This window comes from Dama dama, chromosome 5, assembly GCF_033118175.1.
Source record: "Dama dama isolate Ldn47 chromosome 5, ASM3311817v1, whole genome shotgun sequence".
NCBI classification, from domain to species: Eukaryota; Metazoa; Chordata; class Mammalia; order Artiodactyla; family Cervidae; genus Dama; species Dama dama.
In genome coordinates this window covers 94,786,004-94,806,823 of record NC_083685.1, presented here as the reverse complement: position 1 = coordinate 94,806,823, position 20,820 = coordinate 94,786,004, and the positions used below count along the sequence as shown (strand labels likewise).

Below are 20,820 nucleotides of genomic sequence, written 5' to 3'. Positions count from 1 at the left end.
GTGGGAGAAGCTGAGCCGGCATTAATTGGGGCTTGTCTCTTTTGCAGGCATGCACACGATCGCAGCACAGCTGCTGGGCTCTGGGGCTTGCATCAATGACACCATGTCAGATGGGCAGACCTTGCTCCACATGGCCATGCAGAGGCAGGACAGCAAGAGCGCCCTCTTCCTCCTGGAACACCAGGCAGACATAAACGTCAGGTGGGCTGGAGCAGCGTCCGCCACTGCACCAGGTCACGTTTAATTGACGTGGTTCAAACGCATGGCCTCACTTGTAGGGAAGATTTTTGTTCCTTGTTAAATAAAGGAAGAGAAACAGTAATTCTCAAAAAGTGCAGGTACAGTGTTGAGAAGGGGAACTCAAAGGGGGAATTGTGTACTTTGGTCTTATTTGAACCTTTCGAGACCAGGGCACAGTATGGCACAAAACTCACCAAAATGGACAATACAGAAATCAATTGTTGAAGTAGGGATTTCACTTAATAATGAAGAACTTTCCAACAAATGAGTTATCAAGTCCAGTGAGGACTCCACATTTCCACTGAGGGGCCCTGGGTTCAGTCCCGGGTTGGGGGACTAAGATCCATAGTGCAGGAAAAGAAAATAAAAAACAGAGGAGGGAAGGCTTGCAGGGCAAAAATATACAGTTAAAATTTTTTATTATTTTTGTGTTTAAACGAATTTATCTTCAGTGTCAGCTGACCTACAGTGACTGAGTAGATGAAAGTGTTTTGTCAGATGGGTGGTCAGGGTGGCACTTTATCCAGAGGCTGTGGGAGCCGCTGTGAAAGTTCAGTGTGCTGAGCAGCTGGGTGCAACGGGGTAGCCTGGCGATAACGCTTTTTTTAAAAGGCAGGAGGGGCAGATGCTATTGACAGGTTGAATTTCTCTGAAAGCGTATTGATGGATGTAAGTGAAGCATGTTTGGGGTGCAGTGAACTCTGGCCTCCAGGATTCCCAGAAGGGCACCCTCTGTCATTTGATCCCAGCTCCACACATTTGTTCTGGTGTCTGTGTCCAAGCAGGACTCAGGATGGGGAGACGGCCCTTCAGCTGGCCATCAGGAATCAGCTTCCCCTCGTCGTGGATGCCATATGCACCAGAGGAGCTGACATGTCTGTGCCGGATGAACAGGGGAACCCCCCGCTGTGGCTCGCACTGGCAAATAACCTGGAGGACATCGCATCCACTCTGGTGAGACAAGCTCAGCTTCCGCTCCACTTACATGTGGGGGTGATCTGTGTCAGAGATGGATTTGGCACCTCCATTGTGCTCATAGCGAGCAGGAGATCTGCCAAGTAGCAAATTGGGTCAGGAATGAGCATTTTTGAAAGTTGTGTTCAGGAAACTTGGGGTTCAACATAGTCACGGCCCACATCTTTTCTCAGGCTGTCTTTATCAATAAAACTACCAAAAAGTAGGAGAGCTGAGGCCCCTCCTCCGGGGTCTTCTCCTGAGGTGGTTTAGCTGGCTGTGGGCTGCCCTGTCACCAGAGTGATAACTTAGGAGTGTCCGCCTTATTCAGAAGACAGAGCCCCAAAGCGGACGTAACCCCAAAAACTCATTCAGTTTTCTGAAGGGCTTGAAATGTGATTTTAAGACATTTTGCACCTGAGGGTTTTAGCCAGTTGTTCTTGAGATTACCAGTTCTTTGCAGAGTATATGTTACTGGGGGGTATAAGTAAGAGTGTGTGCACGTGGTGTGTGCAGGCACTTGTCTGTGTTTTCTGTCCCTTCATGTGTGTGTGTGCACGTGCGTGTGTGCAGGCACTTGTCTATTTTCTGTCCCTTCGTGTGTGTGTGCATGTGCGTGTGTGCAGGCACTTGTCTATTTTCTGTCCCTTCGTGTGTGTGTGCACGTGCGTGTGTGCGGGCACTTGTCTATTTTCTATCCCTTCGTGTGTGTGTGCACGTGCGTGTGTGCGGGCACTTGTCTATTTTCTATCCCTTCGTGTGTGTGTGCACGTGCGTGTGTGCGGGCACTTGTCTATTTTCTGTCCCTTCGTGTGTGTGTGCACGTGCGTGTGTGCGGGCACTTGTCTGTTTTCTGTCCCTTCGTGTGTGTGTGCATGTGCATGTGTGCAGGCACTAGTCTGTGTTTTCTGTCCCTTCATGTGTGTGTGTGCACATGCGTGTGTGCAGGCACTTGTCTGTTTTCTGTCCCTTCATGTGTGTGTGCACATGCATGTGTGCAGGCACTAGTCTATTTTCTATCCCTTCATGTGTGTGTGTGCACGTGTGTGTGTGTGCAGGCACTTGTCTGTTTTCTGTCCCTTCGTGTGTGTGTGCACGTGCGTCTGTGCAGGCACTTGGCTGTTTTCTGTCCCTTCGTGTGTGTGTGCACGTGCGTGTGTGCAGGCACTTGTCTATTTTCTATCCCTTCGTGTGTGTGTGCATGTGCATGTGTGCAGGCACTAGTCTGTGTTTTCTGTCCCTTTATGTGTGTGTGTGCACATGCGTGTGTGCAGGCACTAGACTATTTTCTATCCCTTCATGTGTGTGTGCAGGTACTTGTCTGTGTTTTCTGTCCCTTCTATGACACAGCTTTAGAAGGTGCTGATCAGACACATCTTTCTTTTATTTCTCAAATCCTTCCCACAGAACCTAGTGCACAAGCTTGCACCAAAGCAGATTTTAATCAATGTTTGTAAAATGAGTGAATGGTACAGATTAAAATAATTACCAGTTAACTATCAGCTGGATCTTACCTGAAAGATGTACATAATGGTAGCTTAGGGCTGAGAGACGGTAATAAGCATGCTCAGCTTTGCCGAGCAGCATTTGTGAGTGACCTGTGCTTCCCTGCAGGTCAGGCATGGTTGTGACGCCACGTGCTGGGGCCCAGGGCCGAGCGGCTGCCTCCAGACGCTGCTGCACAGAGCCATCGATGAGAACAACGAGCCCATCGCCTGCTTTCTTATTCGCAGGTCTGAGAGGCCTGGGTGTCCCTCCAGATCTTGTTTGGAGTATTGCAAACTGGCTCTCTTCTCTCTTAGTCCACGTATACTCTTGACATGCCTGTAGCTGGCTTGACCTTCATATTGAAGGCTAGAGAGGGTCATTGTTCTGTCAGGTCTGGGCAGCCAGGGACTTGACTCTCTGGTGAGGAGAGGGGTTCATGTGCCGAGATCAGAGAGTGTAAAAACTAAGCCAGTTTCCTGCTTTGGGAACCATATTGGCCCCTGTCATCAGCTCAGACCAGTTCACACGGTGAGACCAAGAGGCTGGTGTGCAGGAGACCGAATGGCCTCTGCCGGACTCCACCCCAATGCCGGAGCCATGACAGCCTCCACGGCCTCAGTGCAGGAGGTGTGGGAGAGTGCAGAGTGAGGTTATGCAGGACAGCGTTCAAGCCACCATTCTCAATCTTTAAATGCACACGAATCCCCTGGGAAGCTTTTAAAAGTTCTGATACCCAAGTTGCCTCCAGGACCAGTTGCTGAAGAATCTGTGGGAGCAGGACACAGCAATATTTGAGACCAAGGACTACAGTCCTTGGCGGCAGCCGACTTTCTGTGGAGTTGGATGAGGCTGCTGCTCCACGCCTGTCAGCATGCCTTCCTCTCACTTCCCCTTCCTTTCAGTGGCTGCGACGTGAATAGTCCCAGACAGCCTGGTGCTAATGGGGAAGGAGAAGAAGAGGCCAGAGATGGGCAGACCCCTCTGCATTTGGCAGCCTCCTGGGGGCTGGAAGAGACAATCCAGTGTCTTTTGGAGTTTGGTGCCAATGTAAATGCACAGGTAGGAAGGGTCTCTCTTTTCTGGGTAGAGGGATGGTCATCCCAGAATCAGAGAAATCTCCTCTAACGTCCTTGCAGTCTCTGGTCCTGGGCCCCTGCTTTTCCATGAGCGGGCCAAAGGGGCAGACACAGGAAGTGGCTGTCTCCTGGGTCGTACAGATGTCTTGTTGCTGTTTAGTTTCTCAGTCGTGTCTGACTCTTTGTAACCCCATGGACTGTGGCCTCCCAGGCTCTTCTGTCCATGGAATTTTCCAGTCAAGAATACTGGAGTGGGTGGCCATTTCCTTCTCCAGGGGATCTTCCTGACCCAGGGAATCCAGGGATTGAATCTGCGTCTCCTGCACTACAGGCCAGTTCTTTACCATTGAGCCACCAGGAAGCCCCCACAGCCTGTCTCATAATTGTAATTATTCCAGGTCAAAACTTTTTCTTCTGTGTCTTTGTCCTTCCTACAAAGTGAAGAAGATTTGTTCAATCAACTTATCTCTGCCACCTGTCCCCATTAGTTACAGATTGCCATTGAGAATTTGTTCTAGTCCCAGGCGGAGTACTATATTTAAGAAAATGTTCATTAGCTCAATAGAACATCCCTGAGTCATGTTCCTTGATGCTTTTCAGCATTCTAGCTTGTGTGCGCTGCTCTACTCATCTGGCAGATGAGTAGAGGTTTAACTTGGAGATGAGGTTGACTGCTGCTTCTCTAAACCAAATGTGTTTGTGTCCCTGGGTTACTGGAGCATGGAGGTAGAGTGGCTGTCAGTCATCCTGTGTTTCACCTCTTGAAAAGATGATTTCAAATTCAGAGTGGTAGTGTTGATTCTCAGAACTGAATTTGATTTAAAACTTTTTCCGTGTCACATTTTCCCTGGATTTTATCTTCACTTGGATGTTGAAATCTGTGCCTGGTCCCCAAAGGATGCAGAAGGAAGAACGCCTGTCCATGTGGCCATCAGCAACCAACACGGTGTCATCATTCAGCTGCTGATCTCTCACCCCGACATCCACCTGAACGTGCGAGACCGGCAGGGCCTGACCCCCTTTGCCTGCGCCATGACCTACAAGAACAACAAGGCGGCCGAGGCCATCCTGAAACGGGAGTCCGGGGCTGCTGAGCAGGTGAGCGAGTGACACCCAGGCTAAACACAAGTCTCAAACTAAACAGGTCTCTTCCGTATAAAGGTGTTTCTTCAGTTTTGGCCATTCAGGTGCCCAGTCACTGCTGGATGGAATGCGCCTGCTCTGCCCTGCACGTCAGCCACCCAGTGGTGCCGCGTGTACAAGGAAGGGGGCCCGGTGACAGGAATTCTCATCTTGCAGAACTGAGGGCACCCTTTGCTTTTTCTTGGTGTTTTACTTGCCCCAGTAATGAATGTCTTAGAAGGGCTTAAACTGACCTTGAGGAACTTTTAGGTTTTAGTGGAGCTGCCACCATTCAGCTTAGCAGTCTCAGTTGTCCTAGTTCTGGACAGTAAGCTGTGGACCTACAACATCAGAATGGGTGAGGAGACTGTGGCAACTGGCCTGAGGTGGGAGCTGGGCTGGGTTTGTGAGGTCGGTCCTCAGATACGTGCCTCTCCACCCAACTCTTAGAATACTGCTAAGATCTCTGAGTAGCCGTTTATGAAGGTGAAATGGAAATTTGGGACCTGAACAAAAGTCCTAACATGGGTGAAGACTTTGGCTTTGTACTTCAGGCTTCCGTGCATCCCTTTTCTTCAGCATTTGCCTTGGTGTGACTGATTGTGTAGGTGTTAACCTCACCCTTGCTCACATGGGGTAAAATGTTCTTCAATGGAGACAGTCCTTTCACTTTTCCCTCCCCATGTAGTGTGAAACCAGTGCAGATACACTGCTGGGTGTATATGTGTGTCGGGGGGTGGATGGCTGGATGTGTGTGTGATGTGAAGGATGCTGGGTGTATGTGTGTGTCAGGGTGGTGGATGGCTGGATGTGTGTGTGATGTGAAGGAATGTGTTGTGTGTGTAGCATGTGTGTCTCCCTTACTTCTTCCTGAGCCCTCACACTGACATGACAGCCCTGGTATTTGGCATACCCTCTGTGGTTGGATTTGAATGACCCGCTGTCTGTTGTACATCAGTGGAACAGTGTCTGTGACATACTGTTGGCAGCCTTCCCCAACATGAATTATTATCCTGTAGCTCACTGAAAGAGGAGACTTTTCTGGAAATTTCTGAAAGTTCATTTGGCTGCTCACTGGTCAGACTGGCATTGCCGCTTTGGTGTTAAAGTGCTGGGTGTTTGTTTTAGCCAAAGCAGGAGACACCCACGGCCAGCATGATCTGTGCCTCTCCCCGTGCAGCCGAGTGTTCTGCTGGCCTCCTTTCCCGGTCTTTCAGGTTATCTCTTGCTTGGCTTTCCAGGTCCACTCCTGCTGCAGGAGGATGCCAGGGCAGCTGGTTTAGCTCCCTGGCTTTCTGACCACATGGATGTGGCCATGCACACACTGTCCTCTGGACAAATAGGCAGAGCGGGTCTGTAATTTGAAGGTTGGGATGGGGAGGACTGCAGTGCGGCCTCTACAGGGGTCAGTGCAGCTCACAGGTGCTCGGGAGGCATTCTTGCAGGGGGCACCCACTAACATTTTGGCTCCCACTTGTTGCCTTAGGTGGATAACAAGGGCCGGAATTTTCTGCACGTGGCAGTTCAGAACTCTGATATTGAAAGCGTCCTGTTTCTGATCAGCGTCCAGGCGAACGTCAATTCCAGAGTCCAGGATGCTTCCAAGTTGACCCCTTTGCACCTTGCTGTCCAGGCAGGCTCGGAGATTATTGTCCGCAACTTGGTGAGTGTCCCTGAAACATTACTTTTGTAACCTGTGGACAAAGCATGTTGTAGGGTGTGTGGAGACTCCCTCGTCACAGGTGTTTTGCCAGGTATTAGGAAAGGCCAGTGGGAATTTAGGGAGCAGCCAGGACACTCGGGAGAATAAGTGTGTCTGTGGGCAGCATGTCCTGCGTGCCCAGTGGGCAGATGCTGAGGTGAGGCCATGAGGAAAGGTAGGCTGTGGCCTGCAGAGGCAGGCAGGGGCATCAGGAGACGAGATCATGTCTCTGTCCACCTGCTCTGTGCCAAGCTCTCAGCTGGCGCTTTCCAGGGAGTGCTCTCTTTTTGTCCTTGGTCTTTATCGCTTAACGTTTTGAGGCAGAATTGGCAAACAACACATTAGCCTCAGGTGTACAACATATTGGACTTTCCTGGTGACTCAAATGGTAAAGAATCTGCCTGCAGTACAGAATACGCAGGTTCAATCTCTGGGTTGGGAAGATCCCCTGGAGGAGGAAAAGGCAACCCACGCTAGTATTCTTCCCTGGAAAATCCAGTAGACAGAGGAGCCTGGTGGGCTCCACTCCATGGGGTCGCAAGAAGTCGGTCATAACTGAGCAACCAAACTCAACATACTGTGTTTCGTTGTATATTTTGTGCAACATATTGATTTGATAGTTGTATATTTTGCAAAATAATCACCGCGAATCTACTTAACATCTTTCACCATCATAGTTGCAAAAATGTTTTTCTCGTGATGAGGATTTTTTATAAAGATTTATTTATGAGTTTTACTTTTTGGCTGCGCTGGGTCAGTGTTGCTGCACGTGGGCTTCTCTCTGGTTGCAGTTGATCGGGGGCTACTCTTCATTGTGGTGCGCGGGCTTCTCATGAGCAGAGGCTTCTATTGTGGTGGAGCACAGGCTCTAGGTACGCAGGCTTTAGCAGTTGTGGCTCTCGGACTTAGTTGCTTTGTGGCATGTGGGATTTTTCCAGACCAGGGATCAAACCGGTGACCCCTGCATTGAAAGGCAGATTCTTAACTACTGGACCACCTGGGAAGTCCGAGGATTTTTAAATCTACTCTCTTAGCACCTTTCAAATATATAATATGGTATTCACCATGTAGTCTTTTTTGTTAGCAGCTGTCTTTGAAACTTTGTTAGAAAGTGGATGATGAATGAATATATAAGGTATTATTTGAAGGACCTTCTTGCTTTGATTCTGCACTTCTCTGTGTTGCTTTCTTTCTTTTAAAAAAAATAATACAAAAATAGTATATTTTTATTGTGGAGAAACTTAAAACACATAAGGACAGAAAGTGGTTAGTATCTCCCTTTCACTCCCAACTCTGCCTTGAATTTGGTATATATGCTTTTAAATACCTTCAAAGTGTGTGCGTGTGTGTGTGTGTGTATACACACACTCTCTCTCTCTCCTGAAATGGAATCACACTATCTTACCATCTTCTAATTTACCTTTCATGATAAACCGTAAATTTTTATCATTTTAGTGGCTATCTATTTTACTATTGGTATATATTGTAGCTTTCATAACTAAACCTTTTCTGCCATCTGGTCTTACTGTCATAAGGAGTGGACATCCTTGTGTCCACTGTGTGTGAGGATGGTGAGGATGGTATAGATCACTGCAGTCCTGTATAGTTTTATTATATTCTGTAGTCGTAGAATATCTGAGTCCTAAGGAGTGGCTTTTTGGACATTTTGGTAATCACCACTTTTCCCTTGGGACAGATTTTGTGGGCCTGAGCCTCCCCAGGAGTTGGCTTCCAGCTTAGCCAGGAGGGCAAACCCTAGAAGCCAGGAGATTGGCAGGCTTGGCTCCTTACACCAGACCTTGGTTGGTGGTGGTAGAGCGCTGCTCATGTAATCAACTTCAACAGCTTCTTGCAGGTGCCAAAGTGAATGAATTAACCAAGCACCGCCAGACCGCCCTCCACCTCGCTGCCCAGCAGGACCTGCCCACCATCTGCTCAGTCCTCTTGGAGAATGGAGTGGACTTTGCTGCTGTGGATGAGAATGGAAATAACGGTAATTCCCAGGCATTCCCTGTGTGTGGTGCCAAGGGCCTCAAGCAATCCCTTCCTTCTGGGGTGGCAGGACAGCACGCACCATTGGGTCTGTTCCCCAACCCGGAGATTGGCTCTTACAGGAGCCGGGCTGTGACAGGAAATGCCCTGAGCTGGGCATGCAGCCTGCTCCTGATGGGGACCTGGGCAGCCTCCTGATGTGACTGGTGACCCTAGAAACCTAAATGGCTTCTTGTGAAACCATTAAATCTCACCTTTGGATAACTGCGGAGGCACAAAGCAGATCTTAGGAGGTTGCATGTAGATTTATTCTTGGGGGCAGTGAAGACTGGAAAGGAGGGCTCTCTGAGTGGATGGTGGCTGCTCTGACTGAGTCCCATTCAGTGGGAGGTTTGTGAGGCTGAGCAGAGTTGAGATGCTGTGTGTGTGTGTTTGGGCTCACACTGTAAGAGGATTTCCTCCCCAGCTCTTCATCTTGCTGTCATGCATGGCCGACTCAACAACATCCGGGTCCTTCTGACAGAGTGCACCGTGGATGCTGAAGCCTTTAATCTACGGTGAGTGTGTGTGATTTGGAGCAGAGGCCAGAATTCCACGTCCCCTGGTGCACCCCTCCAAGCTGGGTCACGGGCATCTTATATGAGCCCCAGGTGCACAATGCAGAACTGGTCACTAGGGCACTTGACCAGCCTTTGGTACCCTGAACTTTTCTTTTTGAAAATATGTTTTAGGAAAATTTTATGACCATTATATCTTTTAGATTTATCTGGCATCACAGAGTTCAAGACAATCCCATTTCTTTTATGCATGATGGCTATGGCAGATACACACCTAACTTTTCCAGTTTGTCTTCTTAGAGGCCAGTCGCCACTGCACATTTTGGGACAGTATGGCAAGGAGAATGCTGCAGCCATCTTTGATCTCTTCTTAGAGTGCATGCCCGAGTATCCTCTGGATAAACCGGATGCAGAAGGAAACACAGGTACGTAGTGAGGCTCTTGTCGGTCCTTTCTTACTGGTGTCTCTTGCTTCCTAGAAAATCAGGAGCCCAGGCACACGTGTCATTATTGAAGGACACTCAGCCCCATGCATTTTGGCTGGGCTCTGCGAGTATCATCACAGATCCCTGAGGTGGAAGTTGGCAGTGTCTGACTTTAGGCATAAGCACATCTAAAGTGTATCTAGTGCTCCAAAGCCATACCCGTGTCCAGACAGGCCGGCCCACCGTTTCTATTGGCCTCATCTACCTTGTATCTAGTCACCTAGGTCCCTTCCCAAGCTTTCAGATCCCGAGAGAGAGAGAGGAAGTACAGTTGCCTTACAGGTGCTTCAGAAGGAGGAAATGGGCCGTAGTACATATTCACAGAGAAGGCATATTCTCTACAGATAAGGGCTGATGCTTGATTGAGGGGGTTGATAAACAGGCCTCTCTCATGGTAGTACTCTCACCACCCACAATCACTGTGTTAATTTGTGTAGCTTTCATAATGCTTTTGATGTACTTTTGCATTCATTTTCTTCCTGAATACTCACAATAACCATATAAGGTAAGCAGTACATGTAGTGTGTTCGCATTTTTCAAGTAAGGAAACAAAGATGAAACCCAAGTCTCTCTCTTCCCAGCCCAGGGCTGTGTGAACTCTTTGCTGCTGCTGTATCCCTGTTCATGCCAGACAGAGCCTCTGTGGCCTTTGACAGCAGTGCTGTCACCGAGAGGTAGCCCAAACCTCAGCATGGGACCAGATGTTTGGTCGTTGCTTCTTGACCTTGGGAAGAATTCTTGGCCTTGATTCATGGCCATGTTTTTAAGCCGGCAGTGGTGAGCCTGAGCTTCAGGGAGGTCAGCCCTGGGAGTGAGCTGTTGGCCCAGCACCTGCTCCAGCGAGCAGTGTGGTCCAGGAGCCGGCAAGCAGGCAGGTGCTTCATGCCCGGGCTTCTGAATTACACAGACCTGGTTTCAGATACCCAGCTCCATCATATTCCAGCAAGGTGACCGGGTATACTTTGTAACCTCTCTATGCCTGCTTCCTCCTTTGAAATAATAAGCTAATCTTTGTGAATCATTTGCAGAATTAAAGAATTTAAATAAAGTATCTGTGAAACATAAGCAAAAAGGAGCTGCTTGTAGCTGTAGTCGTAGGGAGGACCAGGAGGGTGGGCTGGCAAGAGCCTGAGTGTCCACTGCCGGCACAGGGGAGAGGCTCCATGGGGTCGAGGAACTTTTTGGAGCAGGCTGACCACACTGGTTTATGGTTTTCTCCATGTGTGCACACCTCACCAGTCTTTAGAATTTGTTGCACTGTGTGAAGAGTGTTCTGTTCAGGAGGAAGGCAGCTGAGACAGTGGTGCATATTTCCTGCGGCGTCTTCTCCCTCCTCGGTTCTCTTGTGGCCAAAGCTCTGAATGGGCAAGAGTGTGTCTCTGGAGCCCCTGCGTCATGGCTGGTCCTCGGCTGCAAGATGTTGCAGATCCTCTGCAGAGCTCTCACCATGGCCGCAGGGCCCTCTGTGTGTCAAGGGGACTTTGCTAACGAATGTCCTGCCAGGGCTGTGTCCTGCCCTTGGCCATCTTCTGCTGGCCCTTTGGCAGGGCCAGGCTGGGCCCAGGTGGGCAGTGGCCCTGCGTGTGGTTTTGTTTTCCAGTGCTGCTCCTGGCGTACATGAAAGGGAACGCCAACCTGTGCCGTGCCGTCGTCCGCTCGGGGGCCCGCCTGGGGGTGAACAACAACCAAGGGATTAACATCTTCAACTACCAGGTCGCTACCAAGCAGCTGCTGTTTAGACTCTTAGGTGAGTGGCCTGCATTCAGCTCCATCAGTGCAGGCACCCTGGCAGTGTCTGTTACCCAGATGTACTGGTGGTCTTAAAATCTCAGGATGACTTGCTGCACAATCTGAGCTGGTAGTTTTCCAGGCACCACCTTGTTTAGGATTTTGTCTGTGAATACCACAAAGCGCCTTTGAACAGGGGTGGGGAGTGTCCTTGTTAGCAGTCTCTTCACAGCATGTCCTGCTTTGGGGCCCCTGTCAGATTCCCGCTTCCCCTGATCCTAACGGAAATCCATCGTCTCCAGGCAGGTCTCCCTCCTAGCGCTCCTGGCTATGTGTCTGCACACCCTTTATCCTTCAGCCGATGCCGAATCTCTCCATCCTTCAGAACGGCCTTTGGTTCAGCCCCACTGACTTTTCCCCCCCTGTGTGACCCAATTAGAATAGGCAGACCTCAGTCAGTTTCCAGCCACCACAGTAAAGTGAATGTTGCAATGAAGTAAGTCAACATGAATCTTCGTGGTTTCCCAGTGCGTATAAAAGTTATATTTACATAATACTGTAGTCTGTTGCATATGCAGCAGCACTGTCTAAAAAACAATGTATTTATATATACTTTATTGCTAAAAAATGCCTAAACAATTAAAATAGTAACATCAAAGATCACTGATCACAGATTACCATAAAAAAATAATAATGAAAAATTTGAAATATTGTGAGAATTACCAAAGTGTGACACAGACTCATGAAGTAAGAAAATGCTGTTGGGAAAATGGCACCAATAGATGTGCTCCATGCAGGGTCACTACAGACCTTCGACTTGTAAAAAGATTACGGTATCTGCAAATCGCAGTGAAAGGAGGCATGCCTCTCTGTTGCTCTCTTGTCCCTCACGTCCCTTTCTGATGTGTTCCTTTGTTGCCTGGTGCAGTTCCCTTCTCCCCCTACTCCCTGGTCTAGCCAGACACAGTCAGTATCTGACAGGAACTGCTCTTGTGCTGTGTTACAGATATGCTGTCCAAGGAGCCTCCATGGTGCGATGGCTCCAACTGCTACGAGTGCACTGCCAAGTTCGGAGTCACAACACGCAAACATCACTGGTGAGACCCACCCCCAGTCACCCGCCAGAGGAATAAGGACATTTCTGCTGATTGCTTCTGCCTTTCCCCATGATAAACCATGAACCTGTCAGGGCCTGGTACTGTCCTGGGAGAAACCTGCCCATGGGACCATGCCCACATCTAGAGAGGTAGGGAGGCCAGCAGACACTCAGACTGGTGGCTTTCCTGTGGAATGCTGGGGTCCATCGTCCTAGGCAGCCAGTCAGGCCTTGCATCATCTTCCCCAAGTGTGAGAGTTCTCTGGCTCTTGCTGAGCCTGTCTTAAGCCTTAAAGCAAGAGGCTTTCTCCGGATCACTTTAACTTAACTACTGGCTAGAATTTTGTTATCATGGACTGTCAGTTATACAGGCCTCGGTGTGAGTGAGCGGCAAGGGGCAGAGCTGACTGCAGAGTACCAGGCATGGGCTCGCGTGTCTGCTGCGGGGGCTGCTATGACTGCTCACGTGCCCAGCCACAGTCTACTCTCAAGAACCCCCTCACACCTCTTTTCTTTGCCTCCACAGTCGTCACTGCGGACGTCTTCTTTGCCATAAATGCTCGACCAAGGAGATTCCTATTATAAAGTTTGATCTGAACAAGCCTGTGCGAGTTTGCAACATTTGCTTTGATGTCCTGACTTTGGGGGGGGTCTCTTAGTGAACCCCCAGGAAGTTCCAGACCACATCCTCAGTCGCCTCCCCAGCAGCTGCTCTGCTCACCAGCCTGGCCCCACCCAGAGCAGGCGCTGGCCGTCGTCTTCCCGCGGCAGGAGACTGGAACAGTTACGGACCAGGTGACGGAGCCCATTTCAGATGATTGTATGACTGTCAGCGTGTCAGACCACGGTCGAGCTCGCTGGACGTCTCACTAGTCGGGCCAGGCCTTTATGCCTAAGTGGTAAATGTGATAGGAATTAGACCCCATTCTGCTAGCGATGTATAAGGACACTTGAAACCCATTTTCTCTCCCAGTAGCTTAGTGTCCATCTCAGAGCATTCATGACGTCTCCTGCCTGGGTGGATGTCCCAGGCCAAGCCTGATCGTAGGAAGTCAGTGTCTGGCTGCACAGCGAGAGCTGGTTTTCTCTAGGGTGAGTGGCTGTGGACTTCTCTGCACAGTGTTTTCATAAAGGTAAATAGGATCCTCTTGGCCTGAAGTCTCTCACTCTTTTTTTTTGTTTTTTGGAAAAGCTAAGCTGTATTTTTAGTGAACTACCCCTTTAAAAAAGGTGAAATCTTTCTAAACAGGGTTCAAAGATGAGAGCTGAAAAATTGTGGCCTTAACAACTGAAAGCTTTACCAGTATTCATGCTGCTGGGGTGTCCAGCTGCACTCTGGCAGCTTGACACCTCCTAGCAGCCGTCTTGTTCTCTCATCTTGCCGTGTCCTGTCTGTGGAGTCTTCAGTTACCTGCCGCTAGGCAGTGGTGGAGAAAATGCACTTTCGTTGTGCTGCACTTTTTATATAGCTGCATTACTGGTGATTCCAATTTAAAAATCCATATTCAAAAATACCCTCACATATCTGTGCATCAGTGATTCTACCAGTCAGCTTTGACTGGACCTCAGCTCACACTAAGTCTTAAATGGAAAACTCCCTTGGAGTGTCCTTTGGAGCAAGAGAGTCACACGGGGCCAAGTGAGGAGAGAGGGAATCTGCAGCCTCAGACCAGCAGGTCCCATCTCCTTGACATGAGTGTTTCTTGCTAAAACCTTCCAAGTTACTCTGTGAGCGCCCTCATTCCTGGGTCCCAGCTCTGCGTAGGTTCTTGATCTGCCCTGTGAGAGCCACCAGCCAAAGGCCCTGACCAAGCGTGTGTGACCCCGTTTTGGAAGGCTCGTGTGCTGAATGAAGCCCCTGGAATCCGTCAGGCCTTAGTCGCTGCTAGTACATATATATTAACCCTGAGGTGTTAAACTTTTTTCTTTTGAAGGTTTGGCCAGTTTTTTAAAAATGCACATTTAGAGAGAAACTTACACCACTGCTTTAAAAAAAAAAACAAAACACTCTGAGATGAACAATATGTGTTGTACAGCTGTTCTCAGATTAACAATCTCAATCATACATACTGTTTTTTTCAGACATTTAGTAACCACTACATTTTTTTGTTTGTTTGCATTAATGAAGTGTGCATAAATGTGTAAAAGGGACTAAATATTTTTTTGCAGCAGTCTGTTTTTTTTTGTTTGGATAGTGGGTATGTCCTCCATGTCGCTGTAGAATTTATACATCCTGTTGCCTAAATATGTGTGTAAAATGAGCTGATAAACCAGAGTGCTACTTTTTTTTAATATTTCTGTGATTTATAAGATATATATGCTTTCTATGTTAATATGAGCTTGTGCACAGTGTTTCAAAGAAAAAAATTAATTACAAGAGTTCCCTATCCCCCAAAGTCTGTGACCTATTTCATACCGAATTTTTCTAGAAAAACAACTGGTCTTGGCAAACACTTGACCATGTGGAGCATGTGTTCAGTTTCCATTTTCTGTTGCTTGAACAGGGCCCGAGTAAGTAGGCCTTAGTCAGGTGGTTTGATTCTATCATTGGAAAGTAAGGTAATTATGCTTCAGGTATGAATCGAGGTGGTCAGTACTTTTATACCTGTTCTTTCACTGTCCGTGGTGCAGAGAGGAGGATGGGAATTAAATGAGGGATGAGGCTGGTTGTCCTGCCCCTGTCATAATATACCAGTCTCAGTAACAATCTTGCCTCTAATTGCACTCTAAAAAGAAATTCTTAAAATCATGTTTGAAATTGTCAGGCTTGTTTACCTTCACAGAGTCCAGGGATAGTGATGGTACTTAGCCTCCACGAGTTGGAGGGGATGTTTTGTGAGCTCTGTGGTGTCTTCAGAGTGCATTCTTGTAGATCAAGAAGAAGCTGCTTTCCACAGTCTTAGGCTCTCCCTGACACATGCCGATGGGTGGGAGGCCACACTCTGAGTTCCTCTTGCGGTGGCTGCTCTGGTGGGACTTGACATGCTGTTGGTCCTCTTTGTGTTCCCCAAGCCGTCGAACTTGACTCTAGAACTGCCTGGCTGTTCTTGTCACAGTTTAATCTAATCCGTAGCTTAAAACTCAGTTTTATTCATTCAGAAAGTTGCCAATTGTGAGTGAGTAGAGCAGAAAGACTAGACCTGATTGAAATATAATTTGCTGCATCAGTCAACATTGTTAATGCTGTTAGCTTTTTAACTGCCACTTGCTCATCAGATCTGTGAGAAAGTGTATTCTTAAGTCTTTTTTTTTCCTTAAAGATGAAGGTACAAACTGTGTGCTACGTTATAAACAGAGTGGCTAAAACTAACTTACTATTATCCTCGAATACAGGAAACTTCCCACAAACTTAAGTGCCTGCATTTAGGACTTCTTAATTTCCAGTTCTCTTTTTAGTGGTGTCTCACTGAATGACATGTTAGAATGTGTGTTCTGTCTGGAGTTTGTTGCTGGTGCGTTGTCAGCCCGTTACCAATTCAGTTGAGGCCAGACGAGATCGCCCAGTTCACCTGCCTCTCTCCAGGAGTGGGGGTCCACGTGACCGCTAGTCCTCTACCTCAGAGCCCTGAGCTGTTCATGACCACCCTTTTCAGCATCCTCACTCCTCCCCCCGAATGGGCTCCCTGCGTGGAGCTCAACTTGCTGTGGGTTTACTGCCACTCCTGGCTCACATCTCCCACCTGTCGTATTAAATGGTATTTTGCTCATCTTACCCATAATCATGACGTGGACGAAAAGCCTTGGGACATGGGAGAGCCTTGATCTCCATCTAGGTTTTGTTTTATTTTTAATCTGGAGGAGAAAACCCTACTGAGCTATGTAATGATTAGATCTGAAAGGCAAACTCACTCCAGGTGACAGTAAGTAGCATGAGCAAGTAAGCGGGATGCCTCCATGACAGCCCCGCCTGGAACTCGCAGGTTGAGACTCTGAGGAAGCTCATGAGACAGGCTTTCTTCTGGGACCTGGGCTTGCTCCCCTCAGGACCAGCCCCTTCTAATCTGAGGCACCAAAGCTCCCCACCCCCAGCCAGGGAGAGGAGGAAGCCGAGGGCAAACAATTTCCTAAAGGGGTTTGGAAGCCACATTCTCATTTTGTGGAAGTAATTCAATGAAGAGCTGACTTATTTGACTAAAACACTTATTAAATTTCCAGAAGTTATCATAGATGCCTTAAAGACTTTCTTTGAAAGATCATTCCCTATACAGTTACTTTTTTGTGTGGCATAAACAATATACTAACCTGTTAAAACAGACAATGTTGGTGTTCTGTAGCTAGGGAGTCTTGAGTAGGTAGCCTGCTCAACTCAATGACTTGACATCGTTTTTTGGGCAGATGTGTGGAGCTGGCTGTTACCATGACATACATCTGTGTGTGCTCTACCACGGGGGAGGCCTGGGCAGAAACCGCAGGCACATGTTCAGGTTGATCACTTTGGCTTCCAAGCCATTCCAGGTGGTGGTCAGAGTGGGGCGTGGTGTGGGGTCAGTGGTGGTCAGAGGGCATCAGTAGGACCATGGCGCTTATCAGCATTGTTTCTTTGGAGTTGGTGTAATGGAATGTATTTTTCAAATATTGATATTTGCATTTTCTGTAACAAGTCCTTATAAATAAAATGAGGTAAAATTGTGCATTTAAAGTGGAAACCTTAATAACATTTGTAGTTCCTTTTAATGCAAAAAGTACCAATAAGAATTAAAAACAAACACACAAAATGTCTTTAAACTCCTGACATGTGAATACATTTCTTTAACAACTACCCTCCAGGAAAGTTAGAATTTCCAACACCTTTTTCAGAAACACATTGTTGACAGCAGTGAAAAAATAGCTGTTGTGGGCATAACCACCGGCTGCCTGGATGTACCGTGCTCTTGGCCCAGACTTCAGCTCATGGTGACACCCGTGACCACAGCTGCTCCAGCTCAGCCCCCTGACCCCACTGCAGCTCTCCCGCAGACCCTGGAAATTCCCTGACTCAATTATTTAGGAGCAACTCGAGAAGATCCTTGGTGAGGTTTCTGCTGGCTGTGGTCTGAAGGGAGGACCATGACTGTGGGTTTCAGAGAAAACCAAGGCAAGATTAGGGGTTTGCAAGTTAGTCTTGTGACCCATTCCCCCCCCCCCCCCATACAGTCGCACAAATCCAGTAGCTCACCTGGCCCTCAATGCTTTCTTGAACTAGTGTTTTCCTTTCCTTTACCCATCCTCCATTTTGCTCACCCCTTGTTCAGGCTAAATGTAGCGATTGATAAATCTCCTTTTCTGGTGGCTTCTCATAATTAATAGGCACTGTTAGGGGCTTTTGTGAAATAGTCCCAAGTAATCCTAACAGCCATCCTTGAAGAGAACATTGGTCATATTAGGTCAGTAAATACTAAGTGAGTACAAAACAGGCAAGTGGCATGATTTCTGTGCCTCAGTTTTCGTGTTTATAAAATAGAAGTGACCATGGTTCTTCTGGCTCACAGGGTTGCTCTGAGGAAGGTGATCCATAGTAAGTGATGCGTCCTCCCTCCTGGGCAAGCACGAATTGCGGTGTGCACAGTGAGGTCCTCCCTGGTGCAGGCCGGTGGAGTCGTGTCTGCTGCCCGTTTGAAGGAGTCTGGGGGCCCGGGTAGTAGAAGTGCTTTTGAGGGTGGAAATCGGATTAGTCCATACGTGGCTGGGATGACTCTTGTATGCCTCGTTTTGTTCCTTTTCTTTCTCAGTTTGTCTTTGGAAAGATCTAAACATCTCTGGACCTGGCCCCCATGCTGTCCCCGCGTTCCTCCCCCAGGAGTGGCCTCTGGCTGCTCTAGCAGGGTTTCACTCCTCCACACTGTGAGCTCCCTGAGGGCCGGAGCCTCACTCTCCTCCCAGCCCCAACCCCAGGGGACACAGGCGCTTGGTAAATACTGACTAACTCAGGAGAGCAGTGGCAATGACACTAGTCCTCTGTCAGCCTGGGGCTGAGTTACCAGGATGCCTCAGACACTGTGCTCAAGGGTGTGTGGGACCTGGGACAAGTCCGCCTCCTATTGTTTGTCCTGTTCCGGAGGGCACACACACACCAAACTGGATACAGGACCATGGCACTGAATCAGGACAAGAACCTTGAGTTCTAGGCTCAGCTTCGTTGCTTTGTGCCTTTATCAAGTTCTTCAGGCTGTGCTTGCCTCATCTGCCAAACAGAGCAAATAGCACACTTCCCATGTGCCAGGTACAGTAGCCGTGGGGCTACACAGCCAAGTAATGTTCAGTCCCCATCTCTTTTAAAGACAGTCTGCAGTCCAACGTGAGAGGTTGGCAGGAAGTTCATAGTTACAGGGCACTGTGATGGTTGTTACTTTAGAAGTGAACACAATTATTTTGTTAGAGGAAAGCACGTCTAAATCCACTGGTGGGTTGACAGTTGGCGAGGCCTTCCAGTTGACTGAGTTACCATGGAACAGAGCTGGACAGACAGCACAAGAGGTGTCATTCCAGGTAGAAGGGACAGCCTGGGTGAAGGTGCTGCACGCAGAAAGCAGCAAGGTGAAGGCTGGAGGGCTCCGAGCACGTGGGAGGGGGTGGGAGAGAGAATGGAGGCTGAGAGAACAGACCACAGAAGGGCCTCCTGTGCTGCTGAAGAGCTAGCACCTAATCTCTACAGATGCACGAGCCATGGAAGCGGTTTAGTTGGAGAATAATGCCCTGATCAGCAGGAGATGACTTGGCAGGGGGCTGCGGGGTTGCAGCTGGAGGGAGTACAGTTAGAGCAGGTGAGAAAGGAAGGCCTCAGCCAGAGGAGTGCTGGGAGCAGGTAAGGGGGTGGGATCGCCAGGACCTGGAGGCTGGTTGGGTGGAGTCCGTGGTGTGACGGGGCTGCTTTAAGATGGTGATGGTGGAACCAGCCAGGGAAACCAGAAGAATCTCGAGGAAGATGAAGATTGGATGCCAGCACTGTGGAGTCCGCGGTGCCTGCAGAAATGATCAGGAAGGCTGCCCGAACTAGACGACAGCTGAAGGAAAGAAGCCAGAGGGAAGGGTTGTGTGGAGGACAGGAGGCTGAGAAGGAATGCTGGAGGGAGATAAGGGAAATGAGGAAAAAGCCAAGGGGCGCTTGCATGAAGGCCCTCAAATGTGACAGGTCCAGGTAGGTAATCACTGAATGTGGAATGGCTTTGCCAGCAGAGTTTAGCCGGCTGCTGAGCAGAGGGCAGAAGCCTGGCGACTGTGTTACACAGCAGATGGGGGCTGAGCAGCAGAGACAGCGAGCACACGCAGCGTTTTCAAAAGCTTCGTTGGGATGGGCGGTGGGAAGGGTGGCCCTCGAGAGGAAGGGGATATGTGTATGCATATGGCTGATTCACTGTCGTCAGCAGAAACTAACATCATAAAGCAATTTTACTCCTAAAATACAAAATCTTTGCTGGGGCAGGAGGTAGGTAGATAAGGTATTTGAGAGGAATCTGGCATGAGGGGAGGGAAGTGGGCTGTTGAATGCAGACTTAAGGGAGGGAGGCAGGAAGAGGTGAGAGGTCCTAAAAGGCAGGTGAGGAAGATCCTGGGCGGCAAAGGGTGCCTGGAGCAGGGTCCAGGGGTCAGGAGCAGCTGCGGCCATAGGGCAGCAAGCCACTCTGGTTAAGGGGAGGCGGCCTCTGTTTTCCAGTCAGGGGGCCTGGAAAGCTATTAAGTGAGATGAATGATAAAGGAGAGGAGACAGAGAAAGGAAGAAGCATAGAGAATGTTTGGGTCAACAGCTGAGGGGATTGGGAGGTGTTGAGGTGAAGGTGCAGACGGGGAGACTCTGAACCTGGATTCATGCCAGGTTCATTTCCTTATCTGTAATGTAGGAATACTCCTTGCCCCCAACTGCCTAACTTGAATCCAAGAGGTAACACATGAACTGGGCCCAGTGTGGGAGATTACAGATGACCCTGGACACACCACCCACCGTCCAGGCTGGTGGTACTGGCTTTTGCAACCTTTCCCAGGCTTGGATGTTGTGCTGCCCAGGGTCTGTGTTAGGGCTGTGAAACTGCCTCTGGCTCAAAATGCGGACTTCTCCCTTTGAAAGCACACCATCCCAAATGGCAACCCGCTCCAGTATTCTTGCCTGGAAAATTCCATGGATAAGGCAGTTTGATGGGCTACAGCCATGAGGCACAGAGTCAGTCACGACTGAGCACATGTGTACATACAGATGCACGTCCCTGATTTGAAGTGTTCAAGAAAGGAATTATATCCTTGCTTTAGATAGTTGCTTTGCAGCTTCCCTGGTGGTCCAGCAGTTAAGAATCCACCTTTCAATGCAGGGAACACGAATTTGATCCCTGGACAGAGAACTAAGATCCCACATGCCACAGAGAACTGAGCCCGTGCACCACAACTACAGTGCCCACACGCTGCAACAAAGACC

At 48.8% G+C, this 20,820-nt stretch overlaps 1 protein-coding gene across 3 annotated transcripts in view; it reads left to right on the top strand.

Moving 5' to 3' along the window:
- The window catches only part of ANKFY1 (ankyrin repeat and FYVE domain containing 1), a 69,260-nt gene extending 52,181 nt beyond the window's left edge, over positions 1–17,079 (top strand). For all 3 annotated transcript variants that reach the window (XM_061143149.1, XM_061143150.1, XM_061143151.1), the window contains 12 exons: positions 48–201; positions 1,026–1,194; positions 2,809–2,927; positions 3,585–3,741; positions 4,656–4,856; positions 6,367–6,543; positions 8,428–8,575; positions 9,041–9,131; positions 9,432–9,556; positions 11,217–11,363; positions 12,351–12,441; positions 12,967–17,079. In XM_061143149.1, the coding sequence (XP_060999132.1) occupies positions 48–201; positions 1,026–1,194; positions 2,809–2,927; positions 3,585–3,741; positions 4,656–4,856; positions 6,367–6,543; positions 8,428–8,575; positions 9,041–9,131; positions 9,432–9,556; positions 11,217–11,363; positions 12,351–12,441; positions 12,967–13,099 (1,712 nt within the window). In that variant the 3' untranslated portion in view covers positions 13,100–17,079. The remainder of the gene's footprint in view (positions 1–47; positions 202–1,025; positions 1,195–2,808; positions 2,928–3,584; positions 3,742–4,655; positions 4,857–6,366; positions 6,544–8,427; positions 8,576–9,040; positions 9,132–9,431; positions 9,557–11,216; positions 11,364–12,350; positions 12,442–12,966) is intronic.
- The last annotated feature ends 3,741 nt before the right edge of the window (positions 17,080–20,820 follow it).